The 16912-nt window shown below is 47.4% G+C and overlaps 1 protein-coding gene across 6 annotated transcripts in view; it reads right to left on the reverse strand.

Moving 5' to 3' along the window:
• fgf13a (fibroblast growth factor 13a) overlaps positions 1–16912 on the reverse strand; it is a 90250-nt gene that overhangs the window by 69113 nt on the left and 4225 nt on the right. The window contains exons 3-6 of one of the 6 annotated variants that reach the window (XM_084684632.1): positions 16843–16896; positions 16578–16601; positions 14817–14919; positions 14353–14521 (exon numbers count right to left, since the gene is read on the reverse strand). In XM_084684632.1, coding sequence (XP_084540758.1) covers positions 14353–14401 — 49 coding nt within the window. In that variant the 5' untranslated portion in view covers positions 14402–14521; positions 14817–14919; positions 16578–16601; positions 16843–16896. The other 5 variants (XM_084684624.1, XM_084684615.1, XM_084684650.1 and 2 more) reach the window with 5 other exon arrangements.

The raw sequence follows: 16912 nt of genomic DNA on the forward strand, positions 1-16912 counted from the left end.
GCGAGGGCTAGTGTGTCTACAGACTGGGCTAGGACTAGCGTGTCTACAGGCTGGGCTAGGACTTGCTGGACGTAGTCTAACCGGGTTTGAATTAAATAGGTACAGTGGTGGTTGTAGTGTTCTGTATGGCTATACTATTTCATGCTGGAGAAGGCTGTAACTAGGCTTTGGTTTACGTTGTACAACTATATGGATCTAGACCAGGCTGTACTATGCCTGGCTGTGCTATGCCTGGCTGTGCAATGCAGGGCTGTGCAATGCAGGGCTGTGCTAGGCCACAGTCTGGTCAGGAGTGGGCCAAGCTAGACTCCCCATCGTAGCTTATCCAGCCGCACCCAGAGGGCCTGTTATTTTGGGAGCATGAGCTTGTTGAGGGGGGGTGCCATGACAACATCAGTGCTGCTTAAGCGGCTTACATTTCCTCAAGCACTCCTAGTGCACCATGGAATCTCTGCCCTCGCCCTTGCCCCCGACCCCCATGGATCCTCTATCCCTGCTCCAAAATCACACCCCCTGCGTGATGTCACGGAGAAGCATGTGACCCTGGTGCATACATGTCAAAGGGTCACCAGCAGTTCATCTTGCTGAAAGGGAAAGCCAATCAGGCCTGCAGAGGAGAGGGGCTCGGAAGAGGAGGGATAGAGGGATGAGAGAGAGAGAGAGAGAGAGAGAGAGAGAGAGAGAGAGAGAGAGAGAGAGAGAGAGAGAGAGAGAGAGAGAGAGAGAGAGAGAGAGAGAGAGAGAGAGAGAGAGAGAGAGAGAGAGAGAGAGAGAGGAAGGGGGGTTGACAGGTAATAGACACTTGGGTCCCAGATGAGTGAAAGCCCCCTTTATCTCTCTCTCAGAGCTCCGCTCTGCTACACACCGACAGAGGCACTTAGGGGCCGACAGAGCCAGCGTGTGCTCACACAGAAGTGTGTGTGTGTGTGTGTGAGAGAGAGAGTCTGTACAAGTGTGTGTGTTTGTGTGTTTTAGAGAGCAGAGAGTGTACATTGCATTCAGGTGAGATTTTGTGATGTGCACTCTCGTTCTCTCCTGGTGTCTCTCACTTGGAGCTAGGACACCCGATGTGGAGTGTGTTGTGGAGTGTAGGGCAGGAGAGGGTTAACAGGAAGCCTCAGGTGAACAATCAGCCCTAAAGTGACATGATACCTTAACAGCAGGTTGTAATGTCCCCCTGCTCAGCTGCCTGAAGCCATGGCCCTCCCTGGTTTTAACCGCCGGCCCCTCTATTCCCTAACCCCCTCCCTCACCCCCCACCTTCACCCCTGCAGGCCAGCATGTATACACCAGAGAGAACGCCATAAACTCCCTGCTGACATACAGCATTACTACCTCGTTGGCTAAAAGAGCGCCATTAAAATTGACACCGAACACGGAGGGAGGGGGAGTTAAAGAGCACTTTCACGTAAAATCGCACATTATGGCTGACAGTCTTTGAGAGGGATCAGTGTCTCCACAAGTGGAGCCCTCCAATCCCAGTTCCAGAGGCATATCCATGCGCTGAACAATTCTCTGGCAATGCCAACAAGCACTAGTTAACAATCCCCTATCTCTCTCTCTATAGCGCTGCATGACCGTGAGAAACGCATGACTCGCTCCCTCCTTCCCTCCCTCCGCTCCCTCCCTCCCTCCCTCCCTCCATCTCACACAGCCTGACACCTTCGGAGGGGTTCTCTGAGAAGTCCACCAGGCTGTCTGTGAACAAGCCTGCGCAGAAGACTTGACGGACCTCATGGTGCTGTCCTCCTGATGCCTGTTAACAAAGTGACGGTCAGCATACTCCCGTGGACGGGCGACGACTGCTCCCGTCCCCAGGCCGGGCAGGGAGAGCGGAACACGTCATTCGTGGTGCGGCAGCAGGCGGAGATCACTTTGCGAAGACAAACAAGATCATTAGCAGCAGTAGCAGCCCTTAATACGCTCCGCTCAGAATAGTTTAGAAAAGCGGCTTGGAAGCATCAACAATCCTGTGATTATGCTTAGCATAGATTCTGATTCAATTTTTTTATGAGGGCTCTGAGGGGGAGGGGAGGAGTGGGGGGCAATTATCAGAGCTTAAGTTCACCAAGGAAGGAGAGAGCGGAAACCCAGTTGTACGCTACACTGTTCGACTCCGAGGAAGCTAACAAGAGATAGAACCCGGAGCTAGCAGTAACACACTGCTAAATGGTGCTTTACCCACCCTAGTTATACGTTACGTTAACATTCTAGAACACGCACACACATTCAGCAGAAGCTCAGTGGTGATGCAGTGATAATCAGCACTGTCAGTATCCAGGAGGCAGATTTGTCTACACAAACACACACACGCACGCACGCGCACACGCACACAGTTTAAAACAGGAGCAAACAGTGAAAAGCGCCCCTGCTCCCCGTAAACCTGTTCTCACACTCCCAACGTTTGATCTGCCTCCAAGTATACTAAAAAAGAGAGCTAACGGAAAGAGAGGGAGAGAGAGACAGAGAGACAGAGAGAGGGAGAGGGAGAGAGGGAGAGAGGGAGAGAGGGAGAGAGGGAGAGAGAGACAGAGAGAGGGAGAGAGAGACAGAGAGACAGAGAGAGAGAGAGACAGAGAGAAGAGAGAGAGAGAGAGAGAGAGAGAGAGAGAGAGAGAGAGAGAGAGAGAGAGAGAGAGAGAGAGAGAGAGAGAGAGAGAGAGAGAGAGAGAGAGAGAGAGGAGACAAAAGGATGGGTGCTGCATTCCGTCACACATATTCACCTTTTTATCACTCAAACACACACACACACTCCAGTAGGGCCCGAGGTTTAATTCACTGTGGTGTGCACAGTACTGGGGCAGCAGTCATCAATCCCACCACAGGCTTGGAATATAACCTTTTCTCCTCATTCCTCTCCGCCTCAATAAATCATGAGTCTCCAGTCTCTGCATAAGTGATTCCTTATTGCCTATACATTTACATGTCACACAAACGCTAGTGTTCATGATGCAGTCCTCTCTCTCTCTCTCTCTCTCTCTCTCTCTCTCTCTCTCTCTCTCTCTCTCTCTCTCTGTCTCTCTGTCTCTCTCTCTCTCTCTCTGCCTCTCTCTCTGCCTCTCTCTCTCGTTCATAAACAAAGACACAGGGTGGAGTGTTGAGGGGTTGGTGATGGTTTCCCATATTGAGAGCTGTGGGAGAGGTAGAGGTTTTCCAGAGAAACTGCTGGGCCAGTGGCCTGTCTTAGCGATTAGCATGTTCCTCAGGATTCTAATGCAGGTCAGGTCACTCCCAGCAGCAGGGTTTGCATTAACGCAGAGTAGGTAGCAAGCTAGCCTACAGGGCTAAACAAACCCATATTCTGTAACCGTGTGTGTGTGTTTTTTTTTCCCAAAGCCGAGGCAGGTTGGAGAGGCAGAGCCACTGGGAGGAGAACACACAGGAGCTGAGCGGCCATCTGTCCCTCTGAGCTCTGCAGTATGACACACACACACACACACACACAGGCACGCACGCGCGCACACACACACACAGGCACGCACACACACCCACAGGCACGCACGCACACACACACACACACACACGTTTCATGCCCAAATCTGCACCATTCAAACAAACACTTCCTTGCTTCCGTTGCACTCCCACTGGTCTTTGTCCTCCACCGGCCTGAGATCCCATCCTGCACCAGGACCACAGAGCAGCGGCCATGTTTGGAGCTCCACTGTAAAACCCTGACAGTCGATAACCATGAACGGCTCTAAAGCTTTACAGCAAAGGGGGGTCACTTTCCTTTGTGTGAGGCATGGAAGCCATTTTGTGGCAGAATGAGCGCTGCACGACGCTTTGATGGCAAGTGGCAGGTGAGATGTGTGTGTGTGACAAAGCTGGAGGTGCGCTCCATGGGTGGTCTTGATTGTCAACCACACTTGGGGGGCGGCTCACAGTCATTATCTAGCACACACAGTACACTCACACACATACACACACACACTCACACGTTATCAGCGCCCCCAGACCCCTATTAACTGAACAGATGAAAGCACAGCTACCTCCTAATGGTCCTTATTTGCTGTTTCTCCCCTAAACGGGGTTGGCTTTTCGCTGGGTTGAAAAGACAAAAAAGCATTTCAACACCAGTTCAAAGGCACAATGGCAGGTGAAAGAGCAAACCAGTACACACACACACATCCCACCCACACACACACAAACACACTTGTTTGTTTCTGAGGGTTTTCTCTCAGAAGTCTGGCACAGCGCAAGCTTTAGGTGCAATGGCTGACTGGGCTATACGGAGCAGGTGTGAAAGCAGAGTTATATTTTGGAACTCATGGCGCTAAAGATGCTGTCTCTTCATCACAAGAACAATGCTCACCTCGGGCTGAGTCTCTCACAGCCTCATCACCGGCGTACTCATCTCCAGCCATGACGCATACGACAGTCACACAACGGGAGCGACCTGAATGAATCATGATGACGTCACGTAAGGACATGGCGTACTGATAAACGGGCTGGCATTCAAAATGGCATCAAACAGCCTTTGGAGGAGGACAAGATGGAGGGCCGTGCTGACGTGAAGGTAGGGAGAGCTCCGGGGGTGGAGAGAAGAGGCAAGGTGAGGGTTTGAATGTCTCCACTGCCCTTGAGGACCCTGTGAGACCTGTGTGCCTACCCAAGCACGGTCTGTCAGGGTCTCACTGCCCTGAGATTCCTACAGGCCCACAGCAAACCCTCCTGCAGGCTGCAAGGCTGCTCTTGTTTACAGACAAATACTATACACTAATACTACACAAATACTATAAACATTGACAGTACGAAACTACCTACAGAGAGATCAGTCCTCCTCTTCTCTCTTAGGTCAATGTACTCTGATGCGGGTCATATACAGGAAGAAAATATATTATTGCATATTGGAACCCTGCTGTAATCCCCTGCACCAAACTTGGGACTGTTAGTGTCACACCAGATGCCTGGTCCACAGTGAGACACAGTGAGACACAGACTGCCATGCTAATCCTGCTAGAATACTGGCACGCAGGAGAGCACACACACACACCTCTGAGTGAAGATGAGAATCATGAAAGATGTGGAAGGCAGCATGGTTGGAGGTCACTGTACCCTCCAGTGCACGCAGTGAAGGAATGGAGATCGCTGAGATAGGTGTTTCTTCCTCTGAATAATACAACACACTGTGAACACACACACACACACACACGTGCAGTCTGCAGTGTGCGTTAGGAGTTATGGGGCCCCTCCTGAGGAGAGGGAACAATGGGGCAGGTTGGAGGATTGGGTCAGCGGAGGACCAGTAGCTTTCACCATCAGTTCATCCAACCACCCCCCCCACACCTCCCCCCCACGTCAAGACTCCACCCACCTCGGTTGCAACACCACCTTATCATAAAAGATTTGCCAAGATATCAATCTGAATGGTGATACAGTGAAATAGTGTTTAGTCAGAGGGACTTAGGGTACGAGGGGAACGGGGGGGATGGACGGAAGAGAGCTGTCCTAATTGAACACGGTAACCTTTGAAGCAGTGCTGGGGTGTTTTGTCCTTATTGCATGTAACCTTTTCAGCTCGCCCACAGCCCTGCTCATCTCTTTTATGACAGTCAGTTCTACTGACAGGGATTACTGTTACATCACGACTGATCTCTTCTGCGAGCTAGGTTTCTCTCTCGCTCCCTTTACGGCTCACTCTTTCTGGGTCTGTAGGGCTGTCGGACTCTCTTTTTCTCTCTCGGCCTCTGTCTCTCTTTCTCGCTTCCTTCATTGGCTTATCCGCCACGTTTAGAGTGATCTTTCACCGTGGTAAAACCTCCAATGACATGACTAAATAGGAGGGGGATGTGTGGACAAAAGCACAAGAACGAATCCTGAAACAGACAGACACGGTCACCTCCCTATGTCTCCCCCTCTAATTCTCTCACTCCTGTGTTATCTCCCCTTCCCACTTCCTCATTCTCTCACTTCTGTCTTCCAAGACGTATTTCATACTATATTTTAGTCTCTCACCCCTACCTGCACACACCAGACAAGCTGTAGTCTAATTAAATTCCTTCTCACACAACCATTTCACACAGCCCAGCCTCAGATCCTGTTGGTCTCAGACCCACCATCCCCCCTCACACAATCCAATCCTGCTGGAACACACTCCACACACCAACCCCCACACACGCGTCCTCTCGGGCACATGCACACACTTCAAACATCTCTCTAACAAACACACACACACACACACACAATCTCCCTCACAAACACAGATATACACACACACACACTCCAACCCCCCTTTACACACCAATCTACTACCCCCTAGGAGCAAGGGGACTGCTCAACAGCTGCTTTCTTCCGATCCTGAGACTCTACCTCTTCTACAGCCCTCAGTGTAATCACTAATCAAATCCCCCTCTCTCAATAGGGGCCCATCTCTGGGGGGGGGGGGGGAGGGGGGCACAGTGTGCGTGTGTGTAGTGTTTTGAGTGCATGTCGGCCTGTTTGTTTGTGTAATAGTTCAGAGTGTATGTGTGTGTGTAAGGGTGTGGTATGTGTGTCTGCATGTGCATTAGGTGTGTGTGTCTAACCCACGGCCCCCGCAGTGTGAGGATCTGTGAGGAGGGAACCTCGGAGGCCCTCGCTGACTGAGGTCTCCTGCGCTCATTGGGGCTTTGTTGCCGTGGCTGCGTCTCATTATGTAAATGATGTCTCCCTCCTGAGAGAGCGCGAGTGAGCGAGGCAGGCACAGCCGTAATGCTTGCCACTCCAGACTGTGTAAAATCGGCTTCAGGGACCAGCGAAGGATCGCTGCTATATTTAGAAATCATCCTCACAATGTCTTGTTTTTTTTTGCTTTACCAAAACAGAAGGGCTTTGTGCCGTGTAATACTCTGCTGTGTGCTGCACATTCACACCACCATGCACACATAAAGTCTTAATCGAGCAGCTGATAACCATCAGTTAAGCTGAGTAATATGGCCTGTATCACTTCATTTAACCCATTAAGCATCTATGTAAATGTTTCACTTTGTATGCAGTCCTCGTCCTTGCTCTTCACCCCAGCTAACTGAATAGTTCCTTATGAGTAATGGAACTTATGACAGACTGAATCATGTTTCATACTCAAGCCCCAGTTGGGTCAATACTTGGCAAAGAAATGCTTTAAATATTGAACTGTCACTCTGAGTAACCTATCAAGAGACGGCCCACAGTAATCTGACCTGGCTTTTATCATCATTCTTCTTAAGAGGTGTCTGTGGAATAGAACAATTATCCCCTCCTCTGTAGATCACTCTATCGCTTCCTCTCACAGACACACTCAGCCGCTCATACTCACACACAGAAAAAGTATTTGTTTCATGTAGCCATGTTTAATGACTAACATAGTGATCAGCTGGTCTGTAACAACTATGGTCAGCTGGTCACTACCGCCCCCCCCGACTCCACACCCATCCCGTTCTCCGCCAACCGTCCTTCCACACACGAACGCCATGATCCCTGACCCCCCACCCCACCCGACTGTCAGTCACCTGTGAGCTGCAGTAGGACTCGGCTCAGCAGTGCCACGCCTCAAGGGAGTGGCCATTTCTGAATTAATGAAACTGCTATTTGGAGAGAGTGACCCACAGATCAATGAGGTCAATAGCATTAACCTCAGAAAGGTTTGTGGTGCAGGTGGGGCGTGATGGGGTGGGTGGTGGGACACTGTAATTAATGGCCTTGCTAAAACTGCTTACTCCCATCCCTGGTCCCCTCCACCAGCATGACCTGAGAGGATTGCTAGCCAAGGTATGGTTCGGTCTCTCTCTCTCCCTGCCTCTCTCTCTGCTTCTCTCTGCCTCTCTCTCTCTGCGTATCTCTCTGCCTCTCTCTCTGCCTCTCTCTCTCTCTGCCTCTCTCTCCCCCTGCCTCTCTCTCTTTCTCCATCCCAACCACCAATCAAGCTAAGCTACACGGTCAGCTGTCATGGAAAGGCTAATTTGCCTTGTCTATAGAAGGTGTTTGAAGCCATGCCAAGTGCTAATGGTATATATCTTGGTTGTCTTTTACTCGATGCGAGTGCTGGCACGATGCATTGGCTGATGGGAGCTGATTTGAAGTGCCGCTTTTAATGCGCTGGTTAAATGAGGCTGGAGAAGGAAGGGAGGACCATAATCCTGTTAAAACATCAGCAGCCTCCGTACACGCCAAGGAGATGGCTGCCTCACACTCTAGCGCACAGTTGAGTGATCAGGAGCCCTGGGCTGCTACTGGAGCACGTTGCAAATGCTAACATTAAGGCTAATCTCTGCTTCAGTCTCAGGCTGCGGGCAAGCAGGCTGGTGCCAAAACTCAGGCTAACACTCAAGCCAACACTGATCTCAGGTGTCAGAACGCAGGCTCACCAGGCTCACCTTCAGGACTAACCAGGTCCTCCGCGTGACAGCCCCTCGCATCCCACTGTGCTGCAGCCTCTCCGTTCATTACCACTGGTCCGGCCTTATCGCCTCCCTTTCTTACCTCCCCTTAATCCCCTTTATAATTTTCACCAACTTTAATTAGTTTGTGTCTGGACAAACTATTAATCCCTGACACAGTTTAAAATAGAGCCTTTTTACAGTATGTGACTTCTGGACCTTGACATGACGGGGGGACATGTACCATCACTGATGACATTTTGACAAGATTAAAATATGTCTTCTCCCATCTCTACGCTGCGTAGTCAGAATGTTATTTTATGCTCCACAGGCTTGAGTACCCAGTTGTTTTCTATTATAACCTGAGGCTGATGGGCAATCTCTGACCTTGTCATTTCTGCTTCTGTGACCTCACCCTAAACAGCTGATCTCTACCCATTCTGGGCTGTGCTCCACTCCCTAATTCAACAGAACATGTCAGAACACCAAACATTACAAACGCACAACGGGTAGTATGGATCAGAAGTCACAGCAGCCTACAGTAAATCCTCCTGGGTACATATGAGCATGACGCTCTCCTATCTCCCCACCAAGGCATGGAGGGCACGCTCAATGTTACGAGCATGCTCTGGTTCTGATCCAGCAGGAGCATCCTCCCCCCCCCTTCTGTGTGTCAATATCTCTGATGACATCACCAGAGACACCACCATCATCCGCGGGACACCCACACGTCACATTGTCTCAGGGGGCTGCACTTCACAGACCCTGCGATGACGTCCGGGATGGACGGCGTGCTATTGTTAGGGGTTACCACCGAAATGAGTTTGACCGGGTTCCGCCAAAGGCAGTGTTGGACAGCTGAGCTCCTGCAGGCCTCCTGGCTGCAGCTCGGAGAGCCTGATCCTTCATGTTCCCCTGGACTATTAGCATTGAGATTAGGGGGATTGAGGCACACCTGGCGGAAGCATTACTGAGGGAACAGTTCATTCTGCCATTTCCATCAGCCTCGCCTTTTGTGGAGAGCACAAGTATCCTCGTGCGACGACATCTCATCACAGCCCTTCTCTCACAGCGGCACTGTAAGCACACTTCTCTGCTAAAGTGGTCTCTGTCCGTCTTTACAGATGATAGGCCTGTTGGAAACAGTGTCATGGCCTCCAGACCCGCCCCCTATGAAGGTGTTAAGAAGTCTTAAAGGGATTGGCCACCCTCACGCCCTCTTGCAGAAAGGACTGGAAATCGTGTTAGAAAGCCCATAGCTGTTGTAACCATCAGGTTCAGTATATTGTACTGACACCAGCCAAAGGCACTGGCGCAGAGAAGTACCTACTCAGAAATATTCAGTCTGTGTATAAAGAGGTCGTTGTCAGCAGGGCTGTTTGATACACATAACCACAATTATATGAGGATTATGTTTGGAGATGGGAATAAACTAGCGTGGAGCGCATTTCTGAAAGTAAAACAATTCCATCCCTGCTGTAATCCAAAATCCTGAATTATTGTTTAATCCCACACCTCCATGTGAGAGGCTCTATGATGAAAGCCATTACTGAGATGAGAAAACTCCGGTGGACTGATAACTTAGATCATTAACTTGGACTCCTGGAGTCCACAGAAACAGACCAGCAAACCTCACAGATGCAATCCGAACTGACCATCACTGAGGTACTTCCTCAAGCTGCCTCTGGTGCAAAATCAGCCGGTATAAGAAGTTAAATTTTTAATCCATACTGTATATTGTTTTGTCACTCTTGGTAAAATTATTTAATGAGGATTACATCTGTCCAGTTCCAGTGAATGAGAAGAGAGGAGATGAGACGAGATGGATAAGAAATAGAGTAGACACACTGTAAGACAGTGCAACACAGAAAATGCCAGTACCACACAGTCGAGTCTAGAGGCTTACGTGACCTTGTGCGATTATTTCTGTAGTCCAGCAAATGACAGGCAGAATCCAGTGGGCTCCCATAGGACGGTCTTACAAAGCCAGTCACCTCTGGGAGCTGGGGCGGATTACCAGCAGCCTGACTGACTAGCATCCCAACACCCAGGTGTTTAGAGATTTGACGGCCAGAGGTATGAGTGAGCTGCACCAGAACATTCCGCAGCTCTCTGGGGTCAGAGTGGATGTGAGGACACGGAGGCCTTGCGAGAAACAAACTCTCTTCAATAAACAAAAGATACATTTGATTAAACAAACCAACATTAAGAAAACATCCAAATTATAAAAGACTCTCATATTGTACAGTCCATAATATGATATTTATAATTCCCTTTCCATGGCTTCTGAAAGAAAACATTACATTTGACTAATATCATGTGAAACCACAAACGAGTCCACAGCTCACCCTGAGGGGGCCGTTTGGGTGATGTCACACTGCTGAGTAGAGCTCTCCACAGAGTGGAAGAGGACAGGGCAGGACACAGAAAAAGGGAGGGAGGGGGGGAGTAGAAAAAATGGGGGAGAGAGGCAGAGATTGAGCGAGAGAGAAAGAGACAGACAGACAGACGGAGGGGTGAGGCAGGGAGAGAATGAGAGAAAGGGGAAAAAAGGTGGGATGAAATGAGAGAGCGAGAAAGAGGAAGAGAGGGTGGAAGAAAGGAGGGAGGGTGGGTGGAAGGGAAAGAGTGTGAGAGAGAAAGAAAGGGAGAGCCTGATAAAAAAGGGGGCGGAAGGACAAATCGACCCCATCATTAAGAACGCACCAATCACATCTCGACCCGTCCGTCACCAAAACGGGGCTGAGAGCGGAGCGGAGGAGACAGCCTCCCCAACGTTACTCAACATTTCGTCAGATCAGCGGCCGCATGGCGATGCGTAGTGGCAGGTCTCTGATGAGCGGCCTCGGCGAGGACGAGCCAGGCGCCTCCAGGCAGAGTAGCTTGATATGCGTCAGCAGCACCAAAGAAAACTGACAGGACACGGCACCACCGGCCTTAACACGCCATCGCACACGCGTGCTTAACTAGTTAGGAGGCACCTGAGTGGGAGACTCATTTTGGCCTCAAAGGGTGATAATGGAAGATTAGGTCTGTGCGTCCTGTGGCTCAGAAAAGAAAGCACTTTTACCTTGAACACCTCTCGCTAATGGTCCGCAATTTACCCATTAGACTTTCCTTCCCAATAGCAGGGCCGTCGAGGATAGAAGTACAGAATATAAGACCAAGTCTAAGCCATTCCCACAGAACAGCATATGCTTTGTTACAGGGTGATTTCTAACTACTGGGTGACAAGCTAGCCTTGCTCCATCACTCTGCCTCCAGCAGTGGTGTGAATAACAAACCTGGCAGGCCGGCGAGAGGAGAAGACTGTGGGAACACTTAAACAGTGTTTTAATATCCCTATTGTGTTTGCTGCTACCAGCCCCCGTCCTATTAGAGGGAGCCAGACACTACATCAAAAGACTCTAATGATACTGTTGGAGCCTCCGCCTCTTCTGACTCGCTGCTGCTTGTGAGAATAGAGCAGGTGTCTGATCAGTGAGGAGAGGATTGTCGTCTTTGTGATTAATGAAGGGACTCCAGACTCCTCTTTGGAAATCTATTGATTCTGCTGTGGCTGGCCTCTGGCTCAATCAATCCCACTGCAAATATGTACGACTTGTGTCCCTGCTCTGCTCTGGTCGGGGCTCTGTATATTAGTCCACTGAAACAGTCCTGAATGAAGAGAGAGGGGGTCTGCTCTTCATAGTCGAGTCCCCGGGGAGAAGACAATACTTTGTCTCTTATTTCATTGTACCGTTAAAGTAAATAAAGCAAGAATGAGTGACCACAGGACTGGGGTTATTAAGAAGTCGCTATACACCCTCTGTCAAATCTGAGCTTCATTGTCACATGACAAGATGGATATGCAGACTAGATTCTGCCTTCATGTAACCACGTTTTCGTCCCCTGTTTGAGGTGTGTGCAAAGAAGGGGGAGGGGGCAGGCTGTGTCACGGGGGCTTGACGCGACACTCTGTCCGGAGGACTCTGCTTCACAGCAACACCAGGAAGCGAACACAAACTGAGGAACTTGAGTTGATATTGGAGGTTTTCTCTTTCTCACTCTGTATTCTCCTACTAGCACAGGATGTTATCCTATCATATGAAGCAGTGAAGCATGGCCTTTCACTGAGTGAGCCAGAGGATCGGGGATAGATAGGTTTGCTTCTTATCCCTCTATTCTATTAAAGTCATGTTCCTCACCGACTCACCAGGAGACTCTACTTCTCGCTCTGGAGAGAAGGACCATCACACCATGCGTTGGTCCAAACACAACACAAGATGAGGGAGACATGTTTTGTCCGATTCGGAAAGAAATTCTATAACAGTTCCATAGTCTGCACTATTCTTAATCTCCACTTGCACAATCCAATTTCCTTCTTAAAAAGACATGTTGAGCTGAACTGGGGGAAGAGATTACAAAGATGTAGAGATTGACACATCACTGAAAACAAAATAAAGAGGATGCCGAATAACGGACTCACTCCCCTGTTGTCCCTTGAGACACACTGTGTATGTACATTTCAACATTCACCAATGACAACCAAACATGAATGATACCGACATATGTCAATAACTGAATGAAAGCATGCACTTCTGTCACTGAAAATCAGGTGGATCAAGTAGAAAACATACAGAAGGCACTTGTTCATCTAACCGACCACAGAGATTAGCCTACTTTAGGAAATTGCAGGGCACAAAAATGGTCCAAAAATGAAAGTGTTGGTGCCTGCTGTAGCCTACATCCATGTTCATCTAAGAATACGAAAAAAAGTTACAATCAAAACCATCACAATGAACCTTTCCTACCAAGTGCTTTGGGTGACAGCAAGTGTACCCATTAGAGTCTTTCCCTTATGAAATAAGAAACATTTAAATCTATTCAGGTTTAACTTACATTTTGACAATTTGCCAGTCTAGTATAATATCATATGTGTAGTCTACATCCTTCACGGTCATACTGTGACCAACTTTGCACGTCTAACATATCAACTCTTAAGTGCTGGGAAGTTACCCTTTTCAAAAGGGACATGGATAGGAACTAATCAGCCTTAAGTCAATTGGCTGATGGCCTATGCGTTAATAAGTTCAGATGGTGACTTGAAATCAAATAGGCATAATCAATCACCGGTCAGAAGTTACTTCATTACTGAAATTAGGTACGGGAATTAATATCTAATTGGCATTTTTGCTGTCGAGTTCTGCATCCTGTCTTGATGGTTTTATTTGCAAGTGATTACATTGACGTAATGCAATCATCAAAAATATCTTACCAAACCAGTAGCCTATGTATACAATACGTCAGCGCACAAACTGTCGTGCACAACCTCGGTGAAGAGACCACATCGATTAAATCTCGCTGATGTTTCTCTAGCAATTCTATCTACCCTTTGTCTCCATGGCAATGGACAGCCAGTTTCCATCCCGAAACAAAGCGCGGGTTGTTGAGACGTGCTGTGACATCGTGTCTGGCAATTAGCGCAAGAGATAGCGAGATACATTGTGGACACGCGTCATACCCATGCGTACAATACTGTAATTGTATCAAAACGTGCTTTTGAGAGTCGGGCAAATGTGGGCAAGGTGCAAGCATGAAACACGGAGGGATATTTCAACAGGATGCCAGTGACATTGTTGTTCCACTGTCATCTTGTTAAAGCGACAGTGCGACCATTCTCTAATTCCATTGAGGATATTTGCTTTAGAATAGTCTAATTAAATTCACTGTTATCTGGACACAGTGTCTGATGCGATAGCCTACCCTACTGTCTGACCAAGACAGATCGTCAAAACAGAAAATATAACAATGATATGCAGCATGCACATCATAACCTTTGCCCACCATGCTGTTTGACTCTCAACGAGACCAGCAACCCTGTTCTGGGAGAATGACGCGCCATGCAGTGGGCAAGCTACTATTGTTTCCAGAAATCTCAAAGCGTGAGCAAAGGCTGTGCTGGAGATGAATGGACGCACGGTCGCTTTACACCAGCTATTTAGGAATAGAATATGTGCGTTAAGGACTTTGTTCTTACCCTTGGAAGCATCCTTATCTTCTTTAGGCTTCGCCACTTTTCCGCTCATAGATCCCAGTTTGGATGTGTAATTCCCGATTTAGACAAGAATCGAAATCCCTGTAATAGCTTACAGCCCGTTTCTTCAATGAAATCTTTAACAAATGTAGCAGATGCTGAGATAAGGGTTCTGTAAAAAATAAAGAAAAATGCAATTAGTCTTGTAATTAATATGATTAAAAGGTTAAACACGTTGTACAAAAAAAGAAAGAAGGAAAACACTGGAAGCAATAATGTCGAACTTGTATTCGATTGCAAAAGCTGTCAATGGATGTATCCAGTTATTGATACATTCTACTCACACACGCAACACGACCGCTGAGTTCACAAACGCGCAAATGGGTTTCAAGTCTGGAAAAACACAAATAAATGCTTCCCGAGCATGTATCCGTCAATATTTTATATCTGTCTGTAATTGACCTTACCTTATCTCCTCCACGTTTTCTGCTACATCAATGCACATTGATAAAGAAATGCCCTTCCACCATGAATTCCGCTATGTTGCATACAAATACACGACCCTCTCAGCTGTGACAAAGGAATGGAGCAAAAAGCAAAGAAAATTAGCGCAGGGCTTCCAGCGGGTGTCAGTCGACGTCAGAGAAATGGAAAGGGGATCAAATTAAGATCACCTCAAAGAAACTAAACTCTACACACACGGGATATACCCCGAAATACCATCCACGAGCCTACAACCTACGCGACGAGGTTTTATTGTGAAGCTGTATCTATTCCATTCTAGCATCAAATGTAGGCTACCGCGAAATAAAGGCGAATCAACAGGATCTACAAAGTGAACACGGTCCTGGAGAATATATGACAAATGTAGGTATGCAAACTAAACTGGATTTATCTCAAAGTTAATAACAGTAATGCATTTACGAAACGTATTTCATTATTTTGCCGACATGTCTGCTTTCATCCACCATTGTAAAACGTAGCCTAAATGTTGGACTGGGAGCGCTATGACAGATAAATCAAAGAATCATGGACAGCGCCGTGAAGCAGATTGTGCGGTAGCTTAATGACCAGAAAAATGACTTAAATTAATAAATGTCATCATTTTTTCTTCTTCTTTTGCTGGGTTAAATTGTGTTACTTTGAGTAGCTTGTCTGTTTCTCTTCATATATGTATGTAAGGTGTAACAAACATCTTCTGCCAGTAGCAGCAAAGTTAATGGTGATGAAAAAGCAAACATTGGAATTAATCTGTATAGACCAATGTGCTTTACAAAAGTATCACCATATGGTGTGGGAAGTGTACACGTCGGCACATACCTAGGCTATTCACGACAATTTAGCTCAGGGACAGACGAAACACTTTATAGTCATAAAAAAGTAAGACGATGGCTTTTACGCATCCTTTTAGCTATATTTCCAACACATATTTGTCAGATGTCGTTCGTAATTGTGAAGAAGTTAAGCAACCAGATAAGGTAAAATGAAAAAAGCAAATAAGCAATCATGCACGTTTAGGAATTGGGCAGCACAAAATCGAACCAATCCTGGAAGCGCGCTCACCTGGGTGCGAGACTGAAGGCAAAAGACAGCTGATTCGAAACGTGTAGTATCCTACACTTGCACTGCAGCCGACAAATTAATTAATCCGAAGTTTCAAATGTTCATCGCATGCAATTATTCAAAAGTGAGATGTTCGTGCACGGTTCCATGGGGAAAGCTAGGCTATGTTAAGTCTGTCTCTGGTGTTGTTTCAATCCCCCAAAGTCTTGAATGACAGATGCGCAGTGGAAGGCATACTGTGCCACTTTCAATGGGTCGATACAAGTTGATATAACACCGTGAAGGACACTACAAGCATGATTCGAAGAGGACATTCATGCACCACATTTAAAATCAACAGTTCACTTTGTAGTGCGTTGAATATTTAAACAGCCTTTAACAGTTGTCATATAAGCAACACATTAACTAAGTATAGATAATACTGTGTATTATAATAATGTGTCTCTCTACAGTGCATTTAATTGATCTGTAGCTGCAGACTTCAAGGTCTGATCTTTAGCCATACTATCGTCCAGTTGGACAATTCACATCGCTATCCCTACCAAATCACTGTACCTCATCAGAATGGACACAAATGTTTTAGTTGGAAGACGTTGTAGTAAAGAAATATTAGATTTATGTCTTGTCAATGTGCTAAATGTGTTATAAAATAACATCAATCTTACCATGTGTTGATAGTGAATGATGGCCTTGGCGAGGGAAGACGAGAAAATGAAAATAGAAACGGTAAAGGTCAGTGTCTATCCCTCATTTAACACATGCAAAATATGCATAACTTCATGACGGCAGGATCAATTTAGAAGGTAATTAACACCGCTGTAGGGGCAAAATCACACATAGTTTGGTAAGCTATACTGTTCAATATATCTTCTCCTGTCTTCCTCTGAATTTGTGTCACGAAATTAAACAACTCCAACAGTCCTATCTCACCCCTGCCAGCCATGTGTCTCATCACCTGGTTCTTGCAGGTCTGTTCTTCCGAGGCTGGAGAAAAAGTGGT

This window comes from Hypomesus nipponensis, chromosome 1 (assembly GCF_054491055.1).
Source record: "Hypomesus nipponensis isolate SF chromosome 1, ASM5449105v1, whole genome shotgun sequence".
Classification (NCBI taxonomy): Eukaryota; Metazoa; Chordata; class Actinopteri; order Osmeriformes; family Osmeridae; genus Hypomesus; species Hypomesus nipponensis.